General features: G+C 36.0%; 1 protein-coding gene across 1 annotated transcript; it reads right to left on the bottom strand.

The window, feature by feature from the left end:
• Positions 1 to 2,134: 2,134 nt before the first annotated feature.
• Positions 2,135 to 16,969, bottom strand: LOC131041236 (mitochondrial import inner membrane translocase subunit TIM14-3). The gene is made up of 4 exons (XM_057974262.1): positions 16,749 to 16,969; positions 3,189 to 3,255; positions 2,761 to 2,939; positions 2,135 to 2,606 (listed from the first exon to the last, which is right to left on the bottom strand). The coding sequence occupies exons 2-4, from the start codon at positions 3,189 to 3,191 to the stop codon at positions 2,450 to 2,452; spliced, it is 339 nt and encodes a 112-aa protein (XP_057830245.1). The 5' UTR covers positions 3,192 to 3,255; positions 16,749 to 16,969; the 3' UTR covers positions 2,135 to 2,449.
• Positions 16,970 to 20,715: the final 3,746 nt, after the last annotated feature.

The raw sequence follows: 20,715 nt of genomic DNA, 5'->3' as shown, positions 1-20,715 counted from the left end.
GGCCTAAAATGTGTTGGGATATTATATCATTCTCCATTATCAACTTGTCATTGGGATTAGAGACACACTCAAACCTGTGAAGTCAATTGAAATCGATATCTAGTACCTGCAAACCTGCATAACACCAAACATATGCAACATATATATATATATATATATATATATATATATATAATCACAGAGTATACACATTGGTGGTAAGAGAATTGCAACATCACACTCCGCTCGCAATGAGGTATGACATCGTCCCTTCCACATATACAAACACATCATAATAAAGACATCATCAATAACATCAAGATCATCATCAATAAATTGCATCATAATCAATATAACATGAAGTAATATTGGCACATATCATGATAACATCATAAGTAAACATAAACCACTGGATATGCATAATAAGCAATCATAAATCCCAACATAATCCATAATATATCATCATTCACATATAACATAATGCATCTTCTCTCATCATGTAAAAACTATCATCCACTAGTATCATCAAAATATAAGCAAAACCATGAGCATCTACCAAAAGTATCATAAATGTATCTAATCAAGACCACAAATGTCAAACAGTACATCAAAATAAAAACATGTCAAGGAAGGGCAATACAATGATATACTTGTTTATTCTAATTCTATACTTCGACAAGACTTCCAATAACTTTTTTTTTTTCACAATTGTAAATTTCTATAAAACTCTAACCATGTTTATAAAAACACTAATCATACAATACCACACTTATTGTTATCTTTAAAGGGTTATGCAAATCATTAAGTTTAAGTTCATGAGGGTTTTAATTTTTTTTTAGTATGTAAGCACTTCTTTTTTTTTTTCATATTAAGAAAACTATTTATCTTAAAATAATGAATAAAGAATCATTACCTCAAGCAAGATCATCCATTCTCGAGCAAAATGATGCTAAATAAAGACACATGGTCAAACAACATGAGATGGCCTATAAATTATTATATACTAACATTTTTAAGACATTTTACATCGCATGGCATTGAATGCGCTTTCACAATTACAAACACAATCATACAATTGTATGAAGATTTTGAACCTCCATCTAACTATCATGTTCCTTCGGAAAACTTTACACATTTGAATAAAACTAAAACAACATTCAATCCTAATACCCCATTTACATTCATTCTTTTCAACTCCATAATCAATATAAATATATCATAAAATAAAAATACTAATAACTAATATAATAATATGCAAGTAATGACATAGTGTGATTGTTAATTAATGATGATGTGGTCTTACCATCAAAGTTAAACCCTTGTTACAATGCTATTATTGAATATTCATGTTGGAGATGAGGTCTATGCAGTATCATCGATTCATAGCTCTAATTATAAAAGTGTTTACTCAACTCCCAAAAATAACTAATACAATAATTTATTAAATCATACCCACAATGGGGTCTCCTCCCCACCCATCAAAATAGACAAAGGCCACTTTTTCTTTTTGGGGACCAAATGAGGTCATTTAGAATTTCTTTTAGAAAGTATGTAGCCCTTATTATAAGATTTTCCAAAAAAGTGTTATATATGTGTGTGTGTGTTTTGAGTGCAAGTTTTTAAGTTTTTAATCAAACATCAAAGTTGTTTCACAAAGAAAAAAAAGAAAGAAAAATAGGGGAAAAAAATTCTTAAAAAATAATTGTCCTCTAACTATTGGTGTTCTTATTTTAAGAAAAAAAATTCTTTTATGTTAATTGGCTAGATTTTGTTTGAATGTGGATGCTTACTTGTGTTTTTCCAAACGAAAAAAAAAAGGAATTAGTAGATCAATAGGACAAGCCCTTAAAAGTGTCTAGATTATGTCAATAACACTGGCCTTGCTGGATGGTCTAAAGTATATTTAGGTATGGAAAATGGTGCAACGCCAGAGATCAATGGAGGAGAGTGAATTTAAAATACAAAAACTAATCGGTCAATGGAACCCAATATTACAAAAAAACGAGCTGAAGTAAATACAAGTACAAAATGTAGGTATGCAAAAGGGGAGCAAACGAAGCTCCAATTACCTGATCCAAGTCAATGCAACTGATAAGGCCCCTTAGCAACTATACACATTAAAAAAGAGAAGCACCAATAACATGCCACTCATTGCTTTGGTGATAAACAAAAGCAATTTTTGTTATATAAAATGTATCCAATAATAATCTAGCAATATGACTTGCTCTCGTTATTCTATAGCCGATACTAAGATGTTTATCCCGCCACCAAAAGCTCTTGACAAAAATGCTAGAACTTACATAGAAAATGTTCGAGTGATGCTAAAGATAGAGGACCTCTCCCAAACACAGCTTCAGTTATCTTAATTTAGGAATCAAAATAATCCCTTGCAGAGCTTCTATCACAATGAGATGCAATTTCTCATGCAAGTAAACAAATATATGTCAAGAATAAATAGAATGTAGCAATTCTAGAAGGCAGATCCACTGCCCTTGCCCCGTCCAAGTAAAATCTCCTTTGCCTCGTTAATTTTTAGTGCTAAATAGTCACTTCCGCCACTATCTGGATGGTTTGCAAACATTACTCTTCTATGTGCCTCTTTAATCTTTTCCTCCACAACTCTTTCCCTGGACATACATTAACTATCACGTAAATAATATATGAAAAACCTGTTCTAAAGCCAGAGCAAATGTAAGCACTGCAATCATATTTAAAATGTGAAAGGTGATGCTTCCTTAGTCAAGTTTTATAAACTTTGCAAATTATAGGAATTTAAACTACCTTACACCAAGAATTAGGGCTGCTTCTCTCCTTGTCATAACAGGTTGGAATCCACCTTCGTAAAATTTTCGCATCCGAGGAACAACAGGTCGAGCTTTGAAACCATTCCATGCCTCTATGAGATATTTGCCCCCCAGGGCAACAGCAGCTACTGAAACTCCTGCTGCAAGTGGAGTAACCTGTACAGCATTTATAAATGTCTTTCAATGGACATCAAGTAGAACGACTACATATGATAATAAAATGAAGGGCACACCCTCAAACTAATTTATCTCCAATAATTCCTCAAATCTGACTCAATTGCAATAAAAATAAATTGGTAATTCTGTTCACAAACATCATAATACTAAAACTCCACAAATAAAGAATCTTAAACCAGTTTACCATATAGTGAAATTACAACCATTCCCTTGAGTGTATGAGCATACCATTTTAAATGCTTGGAAATTGATCTAAGACGATAGAGTATGAACTGCACTTATATCTGCAAGCGCACTGGCATCAACAAGTTGAAGAAAATATGTTCAGTAAACAAATTAATTGACAAGATTACAACTCTATACATAAATGATAAAAAAACAGTAAAACATCTTTTAAACAAAATCTCAAACATAGACACAAGAAATTGGTTTCAAAATGATTCACATACACAAGAAATTGGTTTCAAAATGATTCTCATACTGTTTGATATTTTACGAGTTTTGCCATACCTACTATTGGAATCAAATAATTGCAAAATCAAGCTAGAAAAGAAATATTTCCTTCAAAGACAACAAGCACAGGATAGTTATTAGCATGAACAGTTCAAGGAATTAAAAATGCAAATGCTTATGAAGTAAAACGGATATTCACTGCCACATACTGAGAACTTAAAAGAAATCAAGAATTACAAAACCACAAAAAATGCATGGCTTTCCAACAGCCCCATTTGGTAGAATGGAAGATTTTGGAATACCAAGTGACTATGGCACAATTACCTGTGTTCAAAAAGTAAAAAATATATCACCGCCTTGAATGGACAAGAGGTGTAGACAAGTCTAGTTCAGCTAGCTGATTTGAGTCTGGGTAAGACCAATAGCTGCAGGAAATTTAACAGATGTGCCCCATACCATTAGCACTTAAAGAAGTTGCTTACAAGAAAGTCGGACAAATTGGGTGAGGTAACTATGCAGTGAAGTTAAGGTGTGCTTCTTCCAGCAGCCTCTGATGCTATGCAGTAGTTCCCTTTAAGAAAATTTGGATTTATAAATGCTGAGATGGTAGCTGATAGTCCAGCTACAATCCAGACTTATACTTCGAATTTAACAGCATAGAGTTCATTTTTTTATGCACGTGAAGAGAGAGAGAGAGAGAGAGAGCCAGCCCTGGTTTTGCTTCATTTGTGACTTTTGAAAGCACGCTCATGGGATAAATATTAATCACACAAGCAGAATAGAAACACCCTTAGTTATGTGGGGAGATATTTCAGATCTGTTATCTCATATATGTTCTTTTCTCAGCTTCTATGTACTTCTTTCGGCCTAATTAACTCTCTTGAGGTTTTCATAAAAGAAAAAAAGATAAAGAGAAACATATTTCCCTAAGTAATTAGGATTCAGGAGAGACAAATTTGCTTTATGAATCTGACTTTGAGTGCTAAACAGGTGACCGATAAGACCAATTATTTCCATAAAGGTTAGGGATCCCACAACATAAATGTGCATATATATTAATAATCATCTTGATCTGTTTAAATAAGATTCTATAATAAATCATGTAATGACTTTTTGAACTTTAGAAACCAAAAGCATCTAGAGTTTCATTTCCCATAATCAACCATAATAGGGGTTGGAGAAGAAGCATGATAAGGCAACTGGAAAATTAACCACAATTAAGCCCAAGGGCATGCAGCATCCAACCAAGACAACTCAACCCCTTTGCCCACAAGCAGCAGGAACTCTTGTCCATCCAACATGGTGTGGACTACTTAGAAGGTGAACCTGTATCTGCGCTCCCAATCGTGGCTCCACAATAGGGTGCCTGGAACATTCTCCACGACTAAGCCCAAGGGCATAGCATCCAACCAAGACAACTCGACCCCTTGGCCCACAAGCAGCAAGAACTCTTGTCCATCCAACATGGGTTGACCTACTTAGAAGGGGAACCTGTATCTGCTCTCCCTACTGAGGTTCCTCTCTAATCCTTATATGATTGCTTCTATTCCTTAGATTCACCTCCAACAACCAAACACCATAGGGATCAGAGGGAATAGCACAATGGGGCGCCCAAAGATTGTACAGCACAATTAAGCCCAAGGGCCCAAAGCATCCGACCAAGACAACTTGACCCCTTGGCCCACAAGTGGCAGGACATCCAATCTATCCAACTTGAGGTGGCCTACTTAATTCATGGGAACTGGTCTGCTGCCTAACATGTTTCCTTATTCATCCTTGCAATGATTGCTTGTAGGAGAGAAACAAATGATTAAATCAATAATGTAAGAATCTAAGCAGCACTTCCCATTACTGGTCATATCTATGATACATAAGGGTTTATTTGGACAATGTACTTAATCAGTTATCTGTTAATTCTACAGCTAACTTTTGCTGAGCGCTATTATATTTCTCAAGGTCTGATCTTGTTTGATAAGTGCAGGTTATATATATAGGAATTTCTGATCTTATTTGATCTGCTATTTCTTCTTTTAGTTGATCTGATCTCATTCAATTCCTTCATTTAATCCTTGTCTATGGATGCTTCATCAAATGAATTACCCTCCTATATATATATTTCAATGGAGTCACAACGCTATACTCGCACGGTGCAACTCTTCATTTAGTGTTGCTTGTTCCTAAATAGTTGTGTGTAACTACTTACTTGGTCGGACCCATGAAGAGAGGTGCTTATCCATAAGAGGTCAGCCTCTTTAATAAAGACGTATATGATTTTGTTTACTTTTAAATCGCCTATAGGTGGAGGTCGGCCAAGCAAGCATACATCCTATTTTATTTCAAAAGATGAGCGCCAAGACTAGGTTGGCCAGCAGTTATTTTAATCATTTTGTTTTCATTTCCATTAAGGTCATCCAGCATTTTTACTTATTTTCATTTATTCAAGCACTTACATAAGGGAGTCGGCTAGAAAATTGTGATGTCTTATAAATAAGAAAATTTTCTGATCAGCGATGCATATCAGATTTAATTTATTTTTATTTTCTTTTAAGAATGGGTGAGAAGGTACCAAGGTGGGAGCATGACAAGATGATGTAAAGAATTTGACAAGATGATGTAAAGAATTATAGTGCTTTTGGTATGTTAGTTGAAGCATGGTTTTCACACATATTTTTGTGACTGTTCAATCATTCAATCTCATGCTCCAAAAGTTGCAAAAGGAAAATCTATTGGATCAAATAAACCTATGCTAAAGCTAAAAAGATCCAAATGTTAATCACAAACCACCACATGTCACAGACCATTTTTAGATTGTTCTCATAATTGAACTAAAGGTAATTGAAACAATAATTTTTTAAAATTTATGTTTCATTTTAGTAAATTATTTTTTAAATTAAGTACATATTTCTTCTTTTTTTCAGATAGGTTGTTGAGACCCAATTCGCATCCAAAAAAATCATCCTATCATGACAGGAAGTAGTGGGAATCATTTATTAACATGGTTATCAACCAATTTTGGTCCATATGGAGATAATCCAATAGTGAGAGGGTAACAAATGTAAAGCAAATGATCCTTGATGACACTTGGTGGGATTGCACAAAATATCTTCTTGGTTTCACCAAACCCAACATGAATATAATCTACTTTATTGATAGAGTAACACCATGTTTAGGAGAGGTATACAATAGCATTAGAGAGGATGAAATCCATCATAAATGAGAAAAAGCAAGATTCCTAGGAAACTTTCTTCAAAGAGGTGCAAACAATTTAAGATGATCAATGAAAAAAGAATGGACAAAGAACACACAAAGCACAAGGGTACCCAGGGAAAACCTCCCTCTTGGAGGTGAAAAACCCAGCAACAAATTCTCAGTTTGTATTATGTCAAAATCAGTAGAAGTCTTACGACTTTGCTACACACTTAAAGCAATACAATCAACGGATAATAATCTGAAATAATAGCTAGTTCAGATCAACTATAAGTATTACTTGTACTGGGCTGGACCCAAACGTATTATGTAACTTGTAATTTGGTCTGGCCCTATGATGGGCGATGTAACTAGTGAATAGGGCTAACCCTATAATGACTAATGTAACTTGTAAATGAGTCCAACCCTATAATGGGCATTTAACTTGTAAATGGAAATAGGGCAGACCCTATCACATGTAACTCAGAATTTGTATTGGTCCGACCCTATAGTTGTAACTTGTAATTTAACTCTATGTTTTGGCGCCAAGTTGAAAGGGTCGACCTGAGGTGTCTAGGTGAATTGGACACATATATTTGAAGTCTTTTGCAAGTATCAAATGCATCTGTTCAACAATCAGCAACTACTATCTTGTAATCAGCAAATTGGTTCCTCTGCATCAGCAACTTCATTCAAGATTGAAGACTGCATTATCTAGGGCAACAAATGCATGTATAGGGGCAGCGAACTTCTCCTTGAGGCTGTGATTGATCAGCTTCATTGATCAGCAAACCTGGAGCAGCATTCTTGTTTAGCGAATGCTTTCTGCAAGCAGTGATCTTATACCTTCAACAATGTTAATTTTAGTACTTTCAGATTAGATAACACTCAGAAAATCAGAATTTGTTTCTAACTAGGTTTAATTAGATTTATTGTTTTTCAGATTTAAGCATAGTAAGAAATGAATGCATAAAGACAAGACAAAGATACCCTGAGAAAACCTCTTAGGAGGAAAAACCCAGCCAGAAAAGATCCTCAGATCTGATTATGGTTTTAGATTCAATTGATAATTACACACTTATCTGGAATATAGAAGTTGCAGTCACAAAGAAGATGATACAGAAGACTACACAAGTAGCTTGCTGGCAGTGATCATGATTTGCAGCCCTTCTACCTTGTCTTGCTGTGCATAACTAGAGTTAACTGCACCTTCCCACTAGTTTACAATCCTTTGCTTTAGCCTTCAATGGAGATTACTGTTTTAATGATGGCTTTGTTGTCTGCTGAGATCTAATTGGTGATCTGCTGCACATAAATGGAGTTCGCTGTAATCTGCTATGCAAGACTGGAGTTCGCTGCTGTTCACAAAGGAGTTCGCTATGATCTGCTTCTTCCAAAAGAGTTCGCTATCTTGCATGTGTAATTCGCTTTTTTACTTGAGCTGCGTTAATGATATTGTGAGGAGAGAATGCTTTATTTATAGGAGAGCAAACCCCTTAAACAAGTCGGCTTTACCCTTTTCATTTGCAAATTAATTTAATTTAATTTCTTTTGTTTGAGAGGATAGGGTCGGCCCTATTAAGGTGTAGCGTGGAGACCTTTTTGGATTAGCCGAATGTATAGGGCCTGGCCCTATATATTGGGAAAGGGGCTGGCCCCCTTAGGCGGATTCCAATGTTGCCTAAGGCAATTGGAATCCGCCAGGCCCTAATTATAAACAACACTCCCTCTTAATTAGGGCAGAGAATCATAACCATAATCTTCCGTCTTGCACGCAAGCATAGACTGGATCCACCTTGCATTGCCCGCAAAGGGTGGAGAGGATCTTTTTCTACCATCTTACATTGCCCGCAAAGGATGGTCAACAATTACACTAATACCATCTTACATTGCCCGCAGAGGATGGTTTAACAATTATACTCCTCCCTGAGAAGTTTTTACAATACCATCTTACATTGCCCGTAGAGGATGGTTTAACATTTACAATACCATATTACATTGCCCGCAGAGGATGGTTACTAATTGCACTTCTCCCTGAGAAGTTTACAATACCACCTTACATTGCCTGTAGAGGGTGGTTAACATTTACAATACCATCTTACATTGCCCACAGAGGATGGTTAATAATTATACTTCTCCCTGAGAAGTTTACAATACCACCTTACATTGCCCACAGAGGGTGGTTTGATACAACACAATGTATCACTGAGATTGAGACTCCCTCTCAATTAGGAGTTCATTTTCCACAATACCAAGTCTGTCCCTTAAGTACACAAACTTCACTTTAGATAGAGGCTTGGTAAGAATATCTGCAACCTGCTCATCAGTGCTGACATACTTCAACTGGATAGCACCTCTTTGCACCATATCCCGAATGAAATGATAGTGGGTTTCCACATGTTTTGACCTGTCATGAAACACTGGATTGATAGACATTTTAATACAACTCTGGTTATCACAGTGAATAACTGTAGGATCCCATGGCTGACCAAACAGCCCAGCAAGAAGTTTACGAAGCCACACTACTTCTCTAGAAGCTACACTTGCTGCAATATACTCAACTTCAGCAGTACTCAATGCCATTGAGGATTGTTTTCTGCAAGCCCAAGAGATCACTGCAGATCCCAAGCTAAAACAAATGCTGAAGGTGCTTTTCCTGTCTTTGACGCTTCCAACCCAGTCTGCATCTGAATAACCTTCCAAAGTTATTGGAGTGTTACGTGGATACTTCAGCCCAAAACCAACTGTGCCTCGCAAGTATCTTAGGATATGCTTGGCTGCAACAAGATGAACATGTTTGGGCATGCTCATGAACTGGCTGAGAGCATTCATAGCAAAACATATGTCTGGTCTAGTGTTAACTAGATACATCAGTGATCCAATCAACTGTCAGTACTCGGATGGATCTGCAAATTCAGAGTTAGTTGCAGAAACACTTAACTTCTTTAAGTTAGATTCCATAGGAGTAGACATGGGTTTACAATCCATCATTCTAAATATTTTCAAAATGTCAATAGTATACTTTCCTTGACTTAGAAAAATTTCGTTAGATCTTTGCCATACTTCTAGACCTAGGAAATACTGCATTAGACCTAAATCTTTCATTTCAAATTCTGAAGCTAGTTCTTTCTTGCATCTAATAATGAGTTCATCTTTACCAATAAGGAATAAGTCATCCACATAAAGGACTAGAATTAGCATTTCATCATTGGCTACCTTAAAGTATATGTTAGAGTCAGCATCATTTTTACAAAAGCCTAGACTTAGCAAGTATTTATCAATTCTTTCATACCAAGCACGAGGAGCTTGTTTAAGGCCATACAGAGCTTTCTTTAACCTGCACACATGGGTTAATCTATCCTGAATCTCATAACCCTCAGGTTGCTCAATATAGACTTCTTCCTCAATGACACCATTGAGGAAGGCAGTCTTAACATCCATCTGATGTAGTTTCCAACCCCTAGCAGCAGCAATGGCTATTATCATTCTAATAGAAGTATATCTGGCAACAGGAGCAAATGTTTCTTCATAGTCTATGCCTTCCTTTTGAGAAAAACCACAAGCTACAAATCTAGCTTTATATTTTTCAATACTACCATCAGCATTATGTTTAATTTTAAATAACCATTTAGAAGAAACAACAGATTTACCTTTGGGTCTAGGCACAATGTCCCACACATCATTCTTGATGATTAACTGATATTCTTCGTCCATGGCAAGCTTCAAGGCATGATGAATCAAGGCTTCTTCAACATTGCAAGGTTCAGTTTCAATGAGATTGCACATCAAAGCAACGTAGTTGGAGAATACCTGAGGTCTCTTAGATTCACGGAAGGTGCCACTGGGAGCAGCAAATCTTTCAGCTTCTTGAATGGTGTTCCTCACCCAAAGAGGCCTCTTTTTGGTAATGACAATGTCATTAGGAATATCGATGGGATTCAATGTCACGGAAGGTGCCACTAGGAGCAGCAAATCTTTCAGCTTTTTGAATGGTGTTCCTTACCCAAAGAGGCCTCTTTTTGGTAAAGGCAATGTCACTAAGAATATCAATGGGATTCATGGGCTCTGGTGGATCATCATGATCATCTTGAGGTGGAGGTTCAATTTGCTCCCTCTAAATCTCAAGGTTAGAATCAACATTTATATTTTGATTGTCATTAGCTTCATCAATAACACAAGAACCTTTTGATTTCTTAAAAGCAATATCTTCTTCAACTGTAACATCCCTACTTACCTCAACATACCTTTGACCCAAGATGTGAATCCTGAATGCCTTGGCGGATTCACTGTACCCGACTAGCATGCCTTTCTTTCCAGAGGGTTCCAACTTTGATCGCTTTTCCTTGGGCACATGAACATAAACAGGACTTCCAAAGATTCTGAGGTGACTAATGTCTAGTTTGGATCCTGTGAAGGCTTCTTCCGAGGTCATGTTCTTTAGAACACAATGAGGACATCTATTCTGGATATACACTGCTATTCTAGAAGCCTCAGCCCATAGGAAGGTCTGCAAGTCTTGATCGTGGATCATAGCCTTTGCAGCCTCCATAATAGTCCTATTCTTTCTTTCAGCAACACCATTTTGTTGAGGGTTGTATGGAACACAAAACTCCCTCCTAATTCCTGACTCAACACAAAAATCATAAAAGCTACCGAAGGTGTACTCACCTCCATTGTCAGATCTTAAACATTTAATTCTTTTACCAGAGGAGTTTTCAGTTAATGCTTTAAACTCTTTAAATTTACTTAAGACTTCATCAGATTCTTTAGATTTCAAGAAGTAGATCCAAGTTTTCCTAGAAAAATCATCGATGAAGATTACGTAATAAATAAATCCACTAGGAGATGCTATAGACATAGGACCACATAAATCAGAGTGAACAAGTTCTAGTTTGTCTTTAGCTCTATTTTCACTTTTGTGAAATGGACTTTTAACATTTTTGCCTATAGCACAACCTTTACAAATGTTATCATGAATTTGACTAAGTTTAGGCATACCTTTGACTAATCTTTCAAGGGATGGAGGAGCTTGATAATGCAAGTGTCCAAGTCTTCTATGCCATAACTCACAGGATTCCGAAGCCTCATTAATGAGGGCTTGAATAGGGTTAGTAGAGAGCTTATAAAGACTATCATATCTGTGACCAATTATACGAGCAGATTTAAAACTAGCTTTTTTAGGCCAAGCAAGAACTTTTCCCTCAGAAAATGCAATTTGATAACCTTTATCTTCTAGAGCAGAAATGGAAATTAGATTTCTTTTAATTCCAAGAACAAACAAAATATCACTGAGGTGCAAAGAAATACCAGAATCTAAATTCAAAGAAGTAGAGTCAGAACCTCTTACCGAATAACGAGCGTCATCACCAATTACCACGTGAAGGCTAGTATCCTTTTCTACTAAGCCTGAAAGGTGATCACAGTAACCTGTAATGTGTTTGGAGGCACCACTGTCAATCAACCATGTATTGCTATCTGAAGGAACACTGTTAGACAAAGCGGAGATGAATAAGAAGTCATCATTTTGTTCTGAAACTTCATTTAGGTTGGCTTCACTTTGGTTAGGGTTAAACTAACATTCTTTAACATAGTGACCAAATTTGTCACATCTAAAGCATCGGACACGCGAGGTATCCCCTGGTTTCTTCCAAAGGTGTTGGGAACTAGATGGTCTGAATTCCCTATTTCTTTTCGGATAAGGTTTCTTCCAATTTCCCCCTTTCTTGCATTGAGTTGCAAGCATGTGATGATCACCTACATGGGGACTTTTGATTTGCCCCCTTGTGATGAGGCGAGACTCTTCTTGGATGCAATCATTCTTAAGGTGATCAAGGGAAGGTAACTCAGTCCTGCCACTTATGATTTGGATAAATGACTCCCATGAGTGAGGAAGACCATTTAGGGCAATCATGACAAGGTCTTTGTCTTCCATGTTATGGCTAATTAAACCTAGCTGATTCTTTAGTTCTGAAATTCTCATAAAGTAGGAAATAACAGAATCTTCTTTAGCCATTTTAATATTAAGTAGTTGTTGTCTTAAAGTAATTGCCCTACTGAGATTGTTAACTTCATATGTACCTTGTAGGTGGCTGAACATTTCCCTTGCAGTGGTAAATGAGGCAATAGAGGTGACTAGGTGGTCTTTGACTGAATCAATGAGAATCTTCCTGGCCTTGACAGCATCCTTTTTGAATTGTTTTAGCTCGGCTGCATCCGTAGGCTCAGTTAGCTCATTTGCTTCTATGAATTGGAGAAGATCTTCTTCCTCTAAAGCCAACTTGATTCGAACTTTCCATGCAGTGAAATTGAGATTCCCATCAAGCCTATCTTCAACCTTTAGCCCCATTGACCTGACCTGCAAGCGTGACAACAATCTGGAAATAAAGGCGTACCGAATTCTAAGTCTGAAGTTTGATCTAACCTATAGCTCTGATACCATGTTAATTTTAGTACTTTCAGATTAGATAACACTCAGAAAAACAGAATTTGTTTCTAACTAGGTTTAATTAGATTTATTGTTTTTCACATTTAAGCATGGTAAGAAATGAATGTATAAAGACAAGACAAAGATACCCTGGGAAAACCTCCTAGGAGGAAAAACCCAACCAGAAAAGATCCTCAGATCTGATTATGGTTTTAGATTCAATTGATAATTACACACTTATCTGGAGTATAGAAGTTGCAGTCACAAAGAAGATGATACAGAAGACTACACAAGTAGCTTGCTGGCAGTGATCATGATTTGCAGCCCTTCTACCTTGTCTTGCTGTGCATAACTGGAGTTAACTGCACCTTCCCACTAGTTCACAGTCCTTTGCTTTAGCCTTCAATGGAGATTACTGTTTTAATGATGGCTTTGTTGTCTGCTGAGATCTAATTGGTGATCTGCTGAACATAAATGGAGTTCGCTGTAATCTGCTATGCAAGACTGGAGTTCGCTGCTGTTCACAAAGGAGTTCGCTATGATCTGCTTCTTCCAAAAGAGTTCGCTATCTTGCATGTGTAATTCGCATTTTTACTTGAGCTGCGCCAATGATATTGTGAGGAGAGAATGCTTTATTTATAGGAGAGCAAACCCCTTAAACAAGTCGGCTTTACCCTTTTCATTTGCAAATTAATTTAATTTAATTTCTTTTGTTTGAGAGGATAGGGTCGGCCCTATTAAGGTGTAGCGTGGAGACCTTTTTGGATTAGCCGAAGGTATAGGGCCTGGCCCTATATATTGGGAAAGGGGCTGGCCCCCTTAGGCGGATTCCAATGTTGTCTAAGGCAATTGGAATCCGCCGGGCCCTAATTATAAACAACAAACAAGTGACCTGATCCAAGGGCAGTGAACTCTCTCTCAGGGATTGCAAAGGTGTCTTTTGATGCAATAAATCATCTTCATGTCTAGCGAATCACCATAGCCATCTGTCCTCCTGCCAAGCAAAGGATCTGCACTTCTGTGTCTGATCAGCAATCACCTACAGCAGGAATCCTTCAGATAAGTCTGAGTGTTGTTCATCTCACTGTGTGCTCTAATTCAGATTATTATCTGTTGATTATATTGCTTTAAGTATGTAGCAAAGTTGTAAGACTTCTACTGTTTTTGACATAATACAAACTGAGAATTTGTTGCTGGGTTTTTCACCTCCAAGAGGGAGGTTTTCCCAGGGTACCCTTGTGCTCTGTGTGTTCTTTGTGTTGATTTTCTGTCATTGCTATCTAAATTTAACAGTCTGATCCTAAAATTAACAGTTGAGACCCAATTTGCATCCAAAAAATTCATCCTATCATGACATGAAGTAATGGGAATCATTTATTAACATGGTTATCAACCAATTTTGGTCCATATGGAGATAATCCAATAGTGAGAGGGCAACAAATGTAAAGCAAATGATCCTTGATGACACTTGGTGGGATCGCACAAAATATCTTCTTGGTTTCACCAAGCCCAACATGAATATAATCTACTTTATTGATAGAGATACACCATGTTTAGGAGAGGTATACAATAGCATTAGAGAGGATGAAATCCATCATAAATGAGAAAAAGCAAGAATCCTAGGAAACTTTCTTCAAAGAGGTGCAAACAATTTAAGATGATCAATGAAAAAAAAATGACCACCCCACTATATATCTTTTTTTCCTTCACATTGACTCCCAAATTTTATAGTGATAAGATCCTTTCTTAGTTGACAAGAGTACCACCATGTAATGGAGTATAGTCAAGAAAGGGTACAAGCAAGCACTTAGTAAACTCTTCCACAATCCTAATACATGGGATATAATTACAAATGAGTTTTCTAATTTTGCAGCCTGTATTAATCAAAGTGCTTCACTCCATGACAAGTATTGGAATGATGCCCACTCTTGGTGTTACCTCAATGGCCATAAATGGTCAAACTTCCCAATTCTTGTTATCAAAATTTTATCACAAATAAGATTTTTAATTTTGTTTTGCAAACTCTTTAAATTTAAAACCTTTTTCCATTTTTGACATTGTTTTCAAATTTTCAGATCGATTTACAATATTTATAACTCTCAACTCTCTCACTTCACCTCAATAGGTTGTTAACTACTCTACATTTAAGAGACATTGGAGCACACACTTCTTGATCCACTTAATGAAGCAAAACCATCTGGCATCAAGTGAGGTAGGCAATTCAGTATATGTGTATTCTACCTTGCAACTTTTTACACACAAACATAATGAGTACATGTAAGAACAACAAAGTTGTGAGATGAAAAACCAAAGCAAGCTGACTTGGAAATTTTCGCTGCCACACAATCTTCACTTTCTGAGTCAATTGGCCAGCCTACTTTTAATAGAAGTGGCAATAGGGCTACTTGTGGTTCTTCTAATCTACCTACATCATTAAATGATGATGATGATGATGGCAAAGATAATGATGATGATGATGGCGAGGATGATGATAATGTCGAGGAGGAGGAGGATGATGACGAGGATGACGACGACAACGATGATGATGATGATGAAGAAAGCAGTTCTTATTCATGGTGGTGGTGGTGGTGGTGGTGGTGGTGGTTCTTATTCATGATGCTGATTACTAATATTATTTTATTATTGAACAATAAATGTCTATCATGACATTCCAGTTTGACAGATTAATATATTGTATTTCAAATTTGTAATATTTATGATAGTTTGGTTCAGCATATAAACCATTTGTAATATTCTGAATTTAATTCCTATTTTTAAGCTGCAAATATGTATATATTTATTGTTTTTATATGTTTTTGTAAAGACATACAAAAAGTATAACCAATCCCCCTTATAAGATTTGCCATAATGCCAAAGCATACCCATGTACCTGAACCCCTCCCCGTCTTTAATTCCGATTCAGCAACTAAGCTTTTTTATTAACATGTAGCCGGTAGTTATTAATTTTTACAGAGAAATGCAGCTAGTAATAACTCCAAGACTTGTGACAAAGACAGTTGTACAATCCATGAAAACTATCAAAAGTGAAAGAGCGGCATTCAAACAGAAAACAACAGCGGCATCACCAATTATAACACCACCACCAAAACAAAGCCATTTTTACGCACATAATCATCGGCTTCCTGACTGTAATGGTGCATTTTTCTATTATTTTCATGAAACATGATTACAAAACAAAATATTGAGTGCGAAGCAAAAGCCAATTTTTTTTTTAAAAAAAGGGCTCCTGCCCGCACCCACCCAGACTGGATCCGGTATGATACAGTCCCAAATCTGGAGGATTCTGAGAATTTATAACAGAGTCAACAACAATGCAGTGTTTGTTTGATTTCCAGGGTCACTTGAAACAATTCAGCAATGTCTTAACAGGTTAAATGTCGATTCATTTTACTTGGAACTGAGTAAATCAAGAGGCATAAATCATAGCTGTTCATAAATTTGATTCACTTAACAAAAATATCCACTAAAAAAATTCTTAAAGCATGGATTTCACCGAGAAAACAATGAAATTTAAAATAATATAAAATAAAACAGCATACCCTGCAAACAATATTAAATTTTAGGGCATCTTAAAAATATGCATAAAAATTAATAGCAATCAAAATGTTGAAACAAGTCATCTCAACCCATAATTTTGAATCCCCTACTGTATTCATCTAGTTCAGTTCATAATTTTTGAAACCCTAATAAAGAAATATCCTTACCTGTTACGATCTGTAGCTCCCAGAAAATATTCCTTGCGAAAGAAGTTACCACTATTTTGAATATACATGCGAGACTTATTAAATAGCTAGAGAATTTATTTATATACCTAGGTTAGTACGATACAAAAATCTAGAATTGTGCAGAAACTTCCCACTTTTCAACTCTAAAGTACAAAAACACACTAATCCGATATATAAATGTTTAATGGATAAAAATAAAGGAAGCACCACATTATTTACTTTCATTGTATTTAAATCCTATTCTTCTATGTCAATTTATTAATTATTTAATTAATTAAATATCTTCTTTATTCTTCTAAAGTCTTCCTTGATTAAATAATTTAAAATTATTTAATTAATTATCTTTTGCACATCATTCTCTCTACATCATCTTATCTTGCAAACTCATTTCTATGTGGTTAAATAAATTATTTTTGCCTATTTATGAAATTAGCTACATTTAATCTATAACCTCTATTCCTAGTCAAGAGGAAGAAGGAACCTATTTGTCCTCGTACTCCCCTTATTCTCTCCACTACTCCTACATCTTTGGAGGAGGTTGTGTCCACCTCATCCTAGTCAAACTCTACTTGTCCTGCATTTCCTAGATTATCTCCAACTATCCTATATTCTTGGGGTTTCTAATTGTGGTCAATGTTAGCAAGCTAGCACTTGGACTCCTCTTCCACCTTTTCCTCAATCCTGCATGTGTAGGAGGAACGTCCTCCTCCTTTCTCTCTCACACTCTAACCAATCACTCATAGCCATCAATCTGATCCTTGCTACATGGGATTTTGTTCATGTAAAGTCTATAAAAGGTGCATTTCTCTAGCAATTTGAAACTAGTTTTAATCTTGTAATCAGGCCATTTTAGAGCAATCAAAGCATTCCAGTAATTTCAACACTGTGCCTTTGGCTTAGCATATTTTTCATATAGTTGCATAATAATTTTGCATAAATCGATTTTTAGCTTGCATCTAGTATTCAAATACCACTTTTGTTCATCCTCTATCATCTTGAAAACCAAAGTGTGTGCAATCTAAGAGCAACACATCAACAAATCAAGATCAAAGGTGATAGGACACAATGGGACAAGAAGTGGAGGTTTACTGTTTGTAGTTTGCTTCCTTTATTTTGTTTCATTGGGAATCTAGGATTTTATGTAGGATTAGAGTTTGTGGTAGCTTAAATTAGTCTTGCAGGTTTCTTAATTATTTTTCCAAGTTACACAATAATAAGTAATATGATATATTAAATAGATGTAACATAATTATATAATTGTAAATTAAATTTATATAATTTTTAATTATTTTATTATATTAAATATTATAATTAAATTAATAAAAGTATTTTTTATATTTAATATAAAAGAAAATTACATCATATCAATTTCATTGAGTAGTATACCACAAAAAATAGTCTACTAACAAAAAAGTGTTGGTATTTTGGATATGTTGATATGGTTTTGTCATTGATGTCAACACTTGTCAAACTTATCAGCACTTGGAGACTTTGGTTATGTTCACCGGTAAGACAGAGACTTATGCAAGTCACTGGTATTTGGTTCACCGACACTTGGAATGACTTGGAGACTACTTGGTTATGTCGAAGACATTATTCAATCACTTGGTTTTGGCGATTTGATTAACTGTTTATTTGGGTTTGCATATTTGTTGTTACCAGCAAATGGGTCCAGGATAAGCACCAGCAGACTTATCTATTCCAGATCAGCATGGCATGTTATTGAGATGATTTATTATTGTTGTAAATGCATTGAGCCGACTTCATGCATCGGATATTGATTTGTTTGTAATTGATTTTATTGTAATATCTTTTAGTGAGCCGACCTATTCAATTGGTCTTAGGTTATGGTATATATGTAAGACATTATTTGTTAGATTGAATGTAGATGGGATTGTGAAAGCAAAAAGGATTGCAATAAGGTATATGCGAAAATAAGCAGAGCTATACACGCAGACATCATTTGAAAGTTGAAGGAGGGTTTTGAAGAAGGCAATCAGAACTAAACCAGTACTGAATCCAGCATATGAAGATGTTATTTTATGCAGTACATTATCATTGGATTTAACCATCCAATTGTAGTCAATGTGACCCTCATTTTGTGATTGAGCAGTGAGCTCTAGGCAGCTGGCCTTTCTGCATGTGCAGAATCCATATTGTAAACACATACTATCTGTAGTAGTATCATTTGATTGTGGGTAAGGCTTTCCACCATGTTTTTCCCCCTTACAAGGTTTCCACATACAAACATTGGTGTTATGTGTTGTGGATGTTGTTGTCTTTTTGTTTCATGCATTAATTTTTACCGATATTGCAATTAACTGTTAAGACTGTCTATCGACATAAAGTTTGTTTTACCAGTATTAAGCATTAAGTTTTGGTTAAGTTAAAATTGGTTGAATTTATTGGACAACTGATTCACCCCCCCACCCCCCCCCCCCCTCTCAGTTGTCTCTGGGACCTAACAAAAAGAACATGATAGCACCTATCTAGCAAAGTATGCTTACTCAGATTGTATTCAAAATTACATCTTTTCTTAAAACAAAGATATATAACAAAGTATAGTCTCAAGAAGCCTCATTCCTGATTATATTCATCTACATCATCAAACCAAGTTGTCTACCCTATTGGCCCCTTCATCCATCTCTACATCTTCCCCCCAATGTTGGGAACTGAAATAACTTCAAGGAACACTGTGGCTATTGCAATTGGAACATTAGGATCTCCAATTGCAAGTGGAATTGTTGGCATGGATCTTTCCATTCTCTTTCTATATTCTTCCAGTTCATAGATGAAGTTGGAAAGACCAATTTAAAAGGGAGTCCTTTCCTTTGTGCACCTTGCCCATCAAAAACCATGTGAAATCTCCCATGTAAAAACTCTGGTGGTACCATCCTTCAATAAATTCTCAAACTTTTTCTTTGACAACCTCATGACTACTGTGACCTGCCAAAAAATTATTATGAATTATGAGTCTCCTAAGAGACTCAATAAGATTTCTTCCTTTGCCATTAAACACATGATCATTTCTAAATTCCAAATTAAACATAGAGAGAACAAACCATAGAATTAAATACATCATCAGTATAGTACTTTCATTTAGTACTATAGCGCTTTTGTTTATCAAGGTGGCGCACTTGTTCCATAGTTTAGCGCATTTGTAGATTTGTTTAGTGCATTTGCATAACCTTGTAGTGCATTCATTATACATAGTCTTATCACATTCTTATCATCTAACACTTCTGCAGGTACACAATCGTCCAAGACTAAAAAAATTCAAACTACTAACAGGTGGTTTTGCAGGAGTTTTTATTTGCATTTAGGAACCTAGTTTAATTAGGGGATAGTAATTTAATCATTCTTCTTTCACGTAGCTTAAGTAGGCAATTAATCTACAACATATAGAAAAGAAAAATTGCATCTTCTATCTTCTTAAAATAGTTGCACCTAGAATAATTTAGGAGGTAAATTGATTATTGTTTGTTTTATTTGCACAAAGTGATAGGTGATTATGCTCTCCCCTTAACTAGGTGGTCAGAAAACTAGACTCACTTCATAGATTGTTTAACCTATTAGAGGGCCTGCCTCCCGAGTAGCCCATAAGGTCAAGTGAGAGGGAACGACCCAAGTGGCAACGGGCTAAAGCCAAGTCCTTTCGAGTCACTATAATCAAATGCACTTGTGAGGAAACTCATAAGTGATGGGTGTCAATGTGTCATATCGATGTCAGTCTTCCTCAGCATCCGTGTAATGCGTAAAAACTCGTAAGGGCTTGGAGGAATCTTTTTATAAAGAGTGAAACACCGCATGTATGGCCACTCGAGCGAATGCATGTACTAGAAACTTTTGTGAGTAGAAGCCAAAAAACTTCTATATGTTGGCAAAGGAGGTTAGACCTCTGAAGTGGCCCACATTTTTGCAGTTTATAGTAGAGATAGCAATTCCA

Source organism: Cryptomeria japonica, chromosome 11 (assembly GCF_030272615.1).
Source record: "Cryptomeria japonica chromosome 11, Sugi_1.0, whole genome shotgun sequence".
Taxonomy (NCBI): Eukaryota; Viridiplantae; Streptophyta; class Pinopsida; order Cupressales; family Cupressaceae; genus Cryptomeria; species Cryptomeria japonica.
This window is presented reverse-complemented; position numbering and strand designations above follow the sequence as displayed.

Bases quoted from the DNA above. Each gene is read 5' to 3' on its own strand.
- LOC131041236 (XM_057974262.1), bottom strand. The intron at 2,607-2,760 runs GTAGTTTAAATT...ATGTATGTCCAG, and splicing joins GCCCTAATTCTTGGTGTAAG to GGAAAGAGTTGTGGAGGAAA.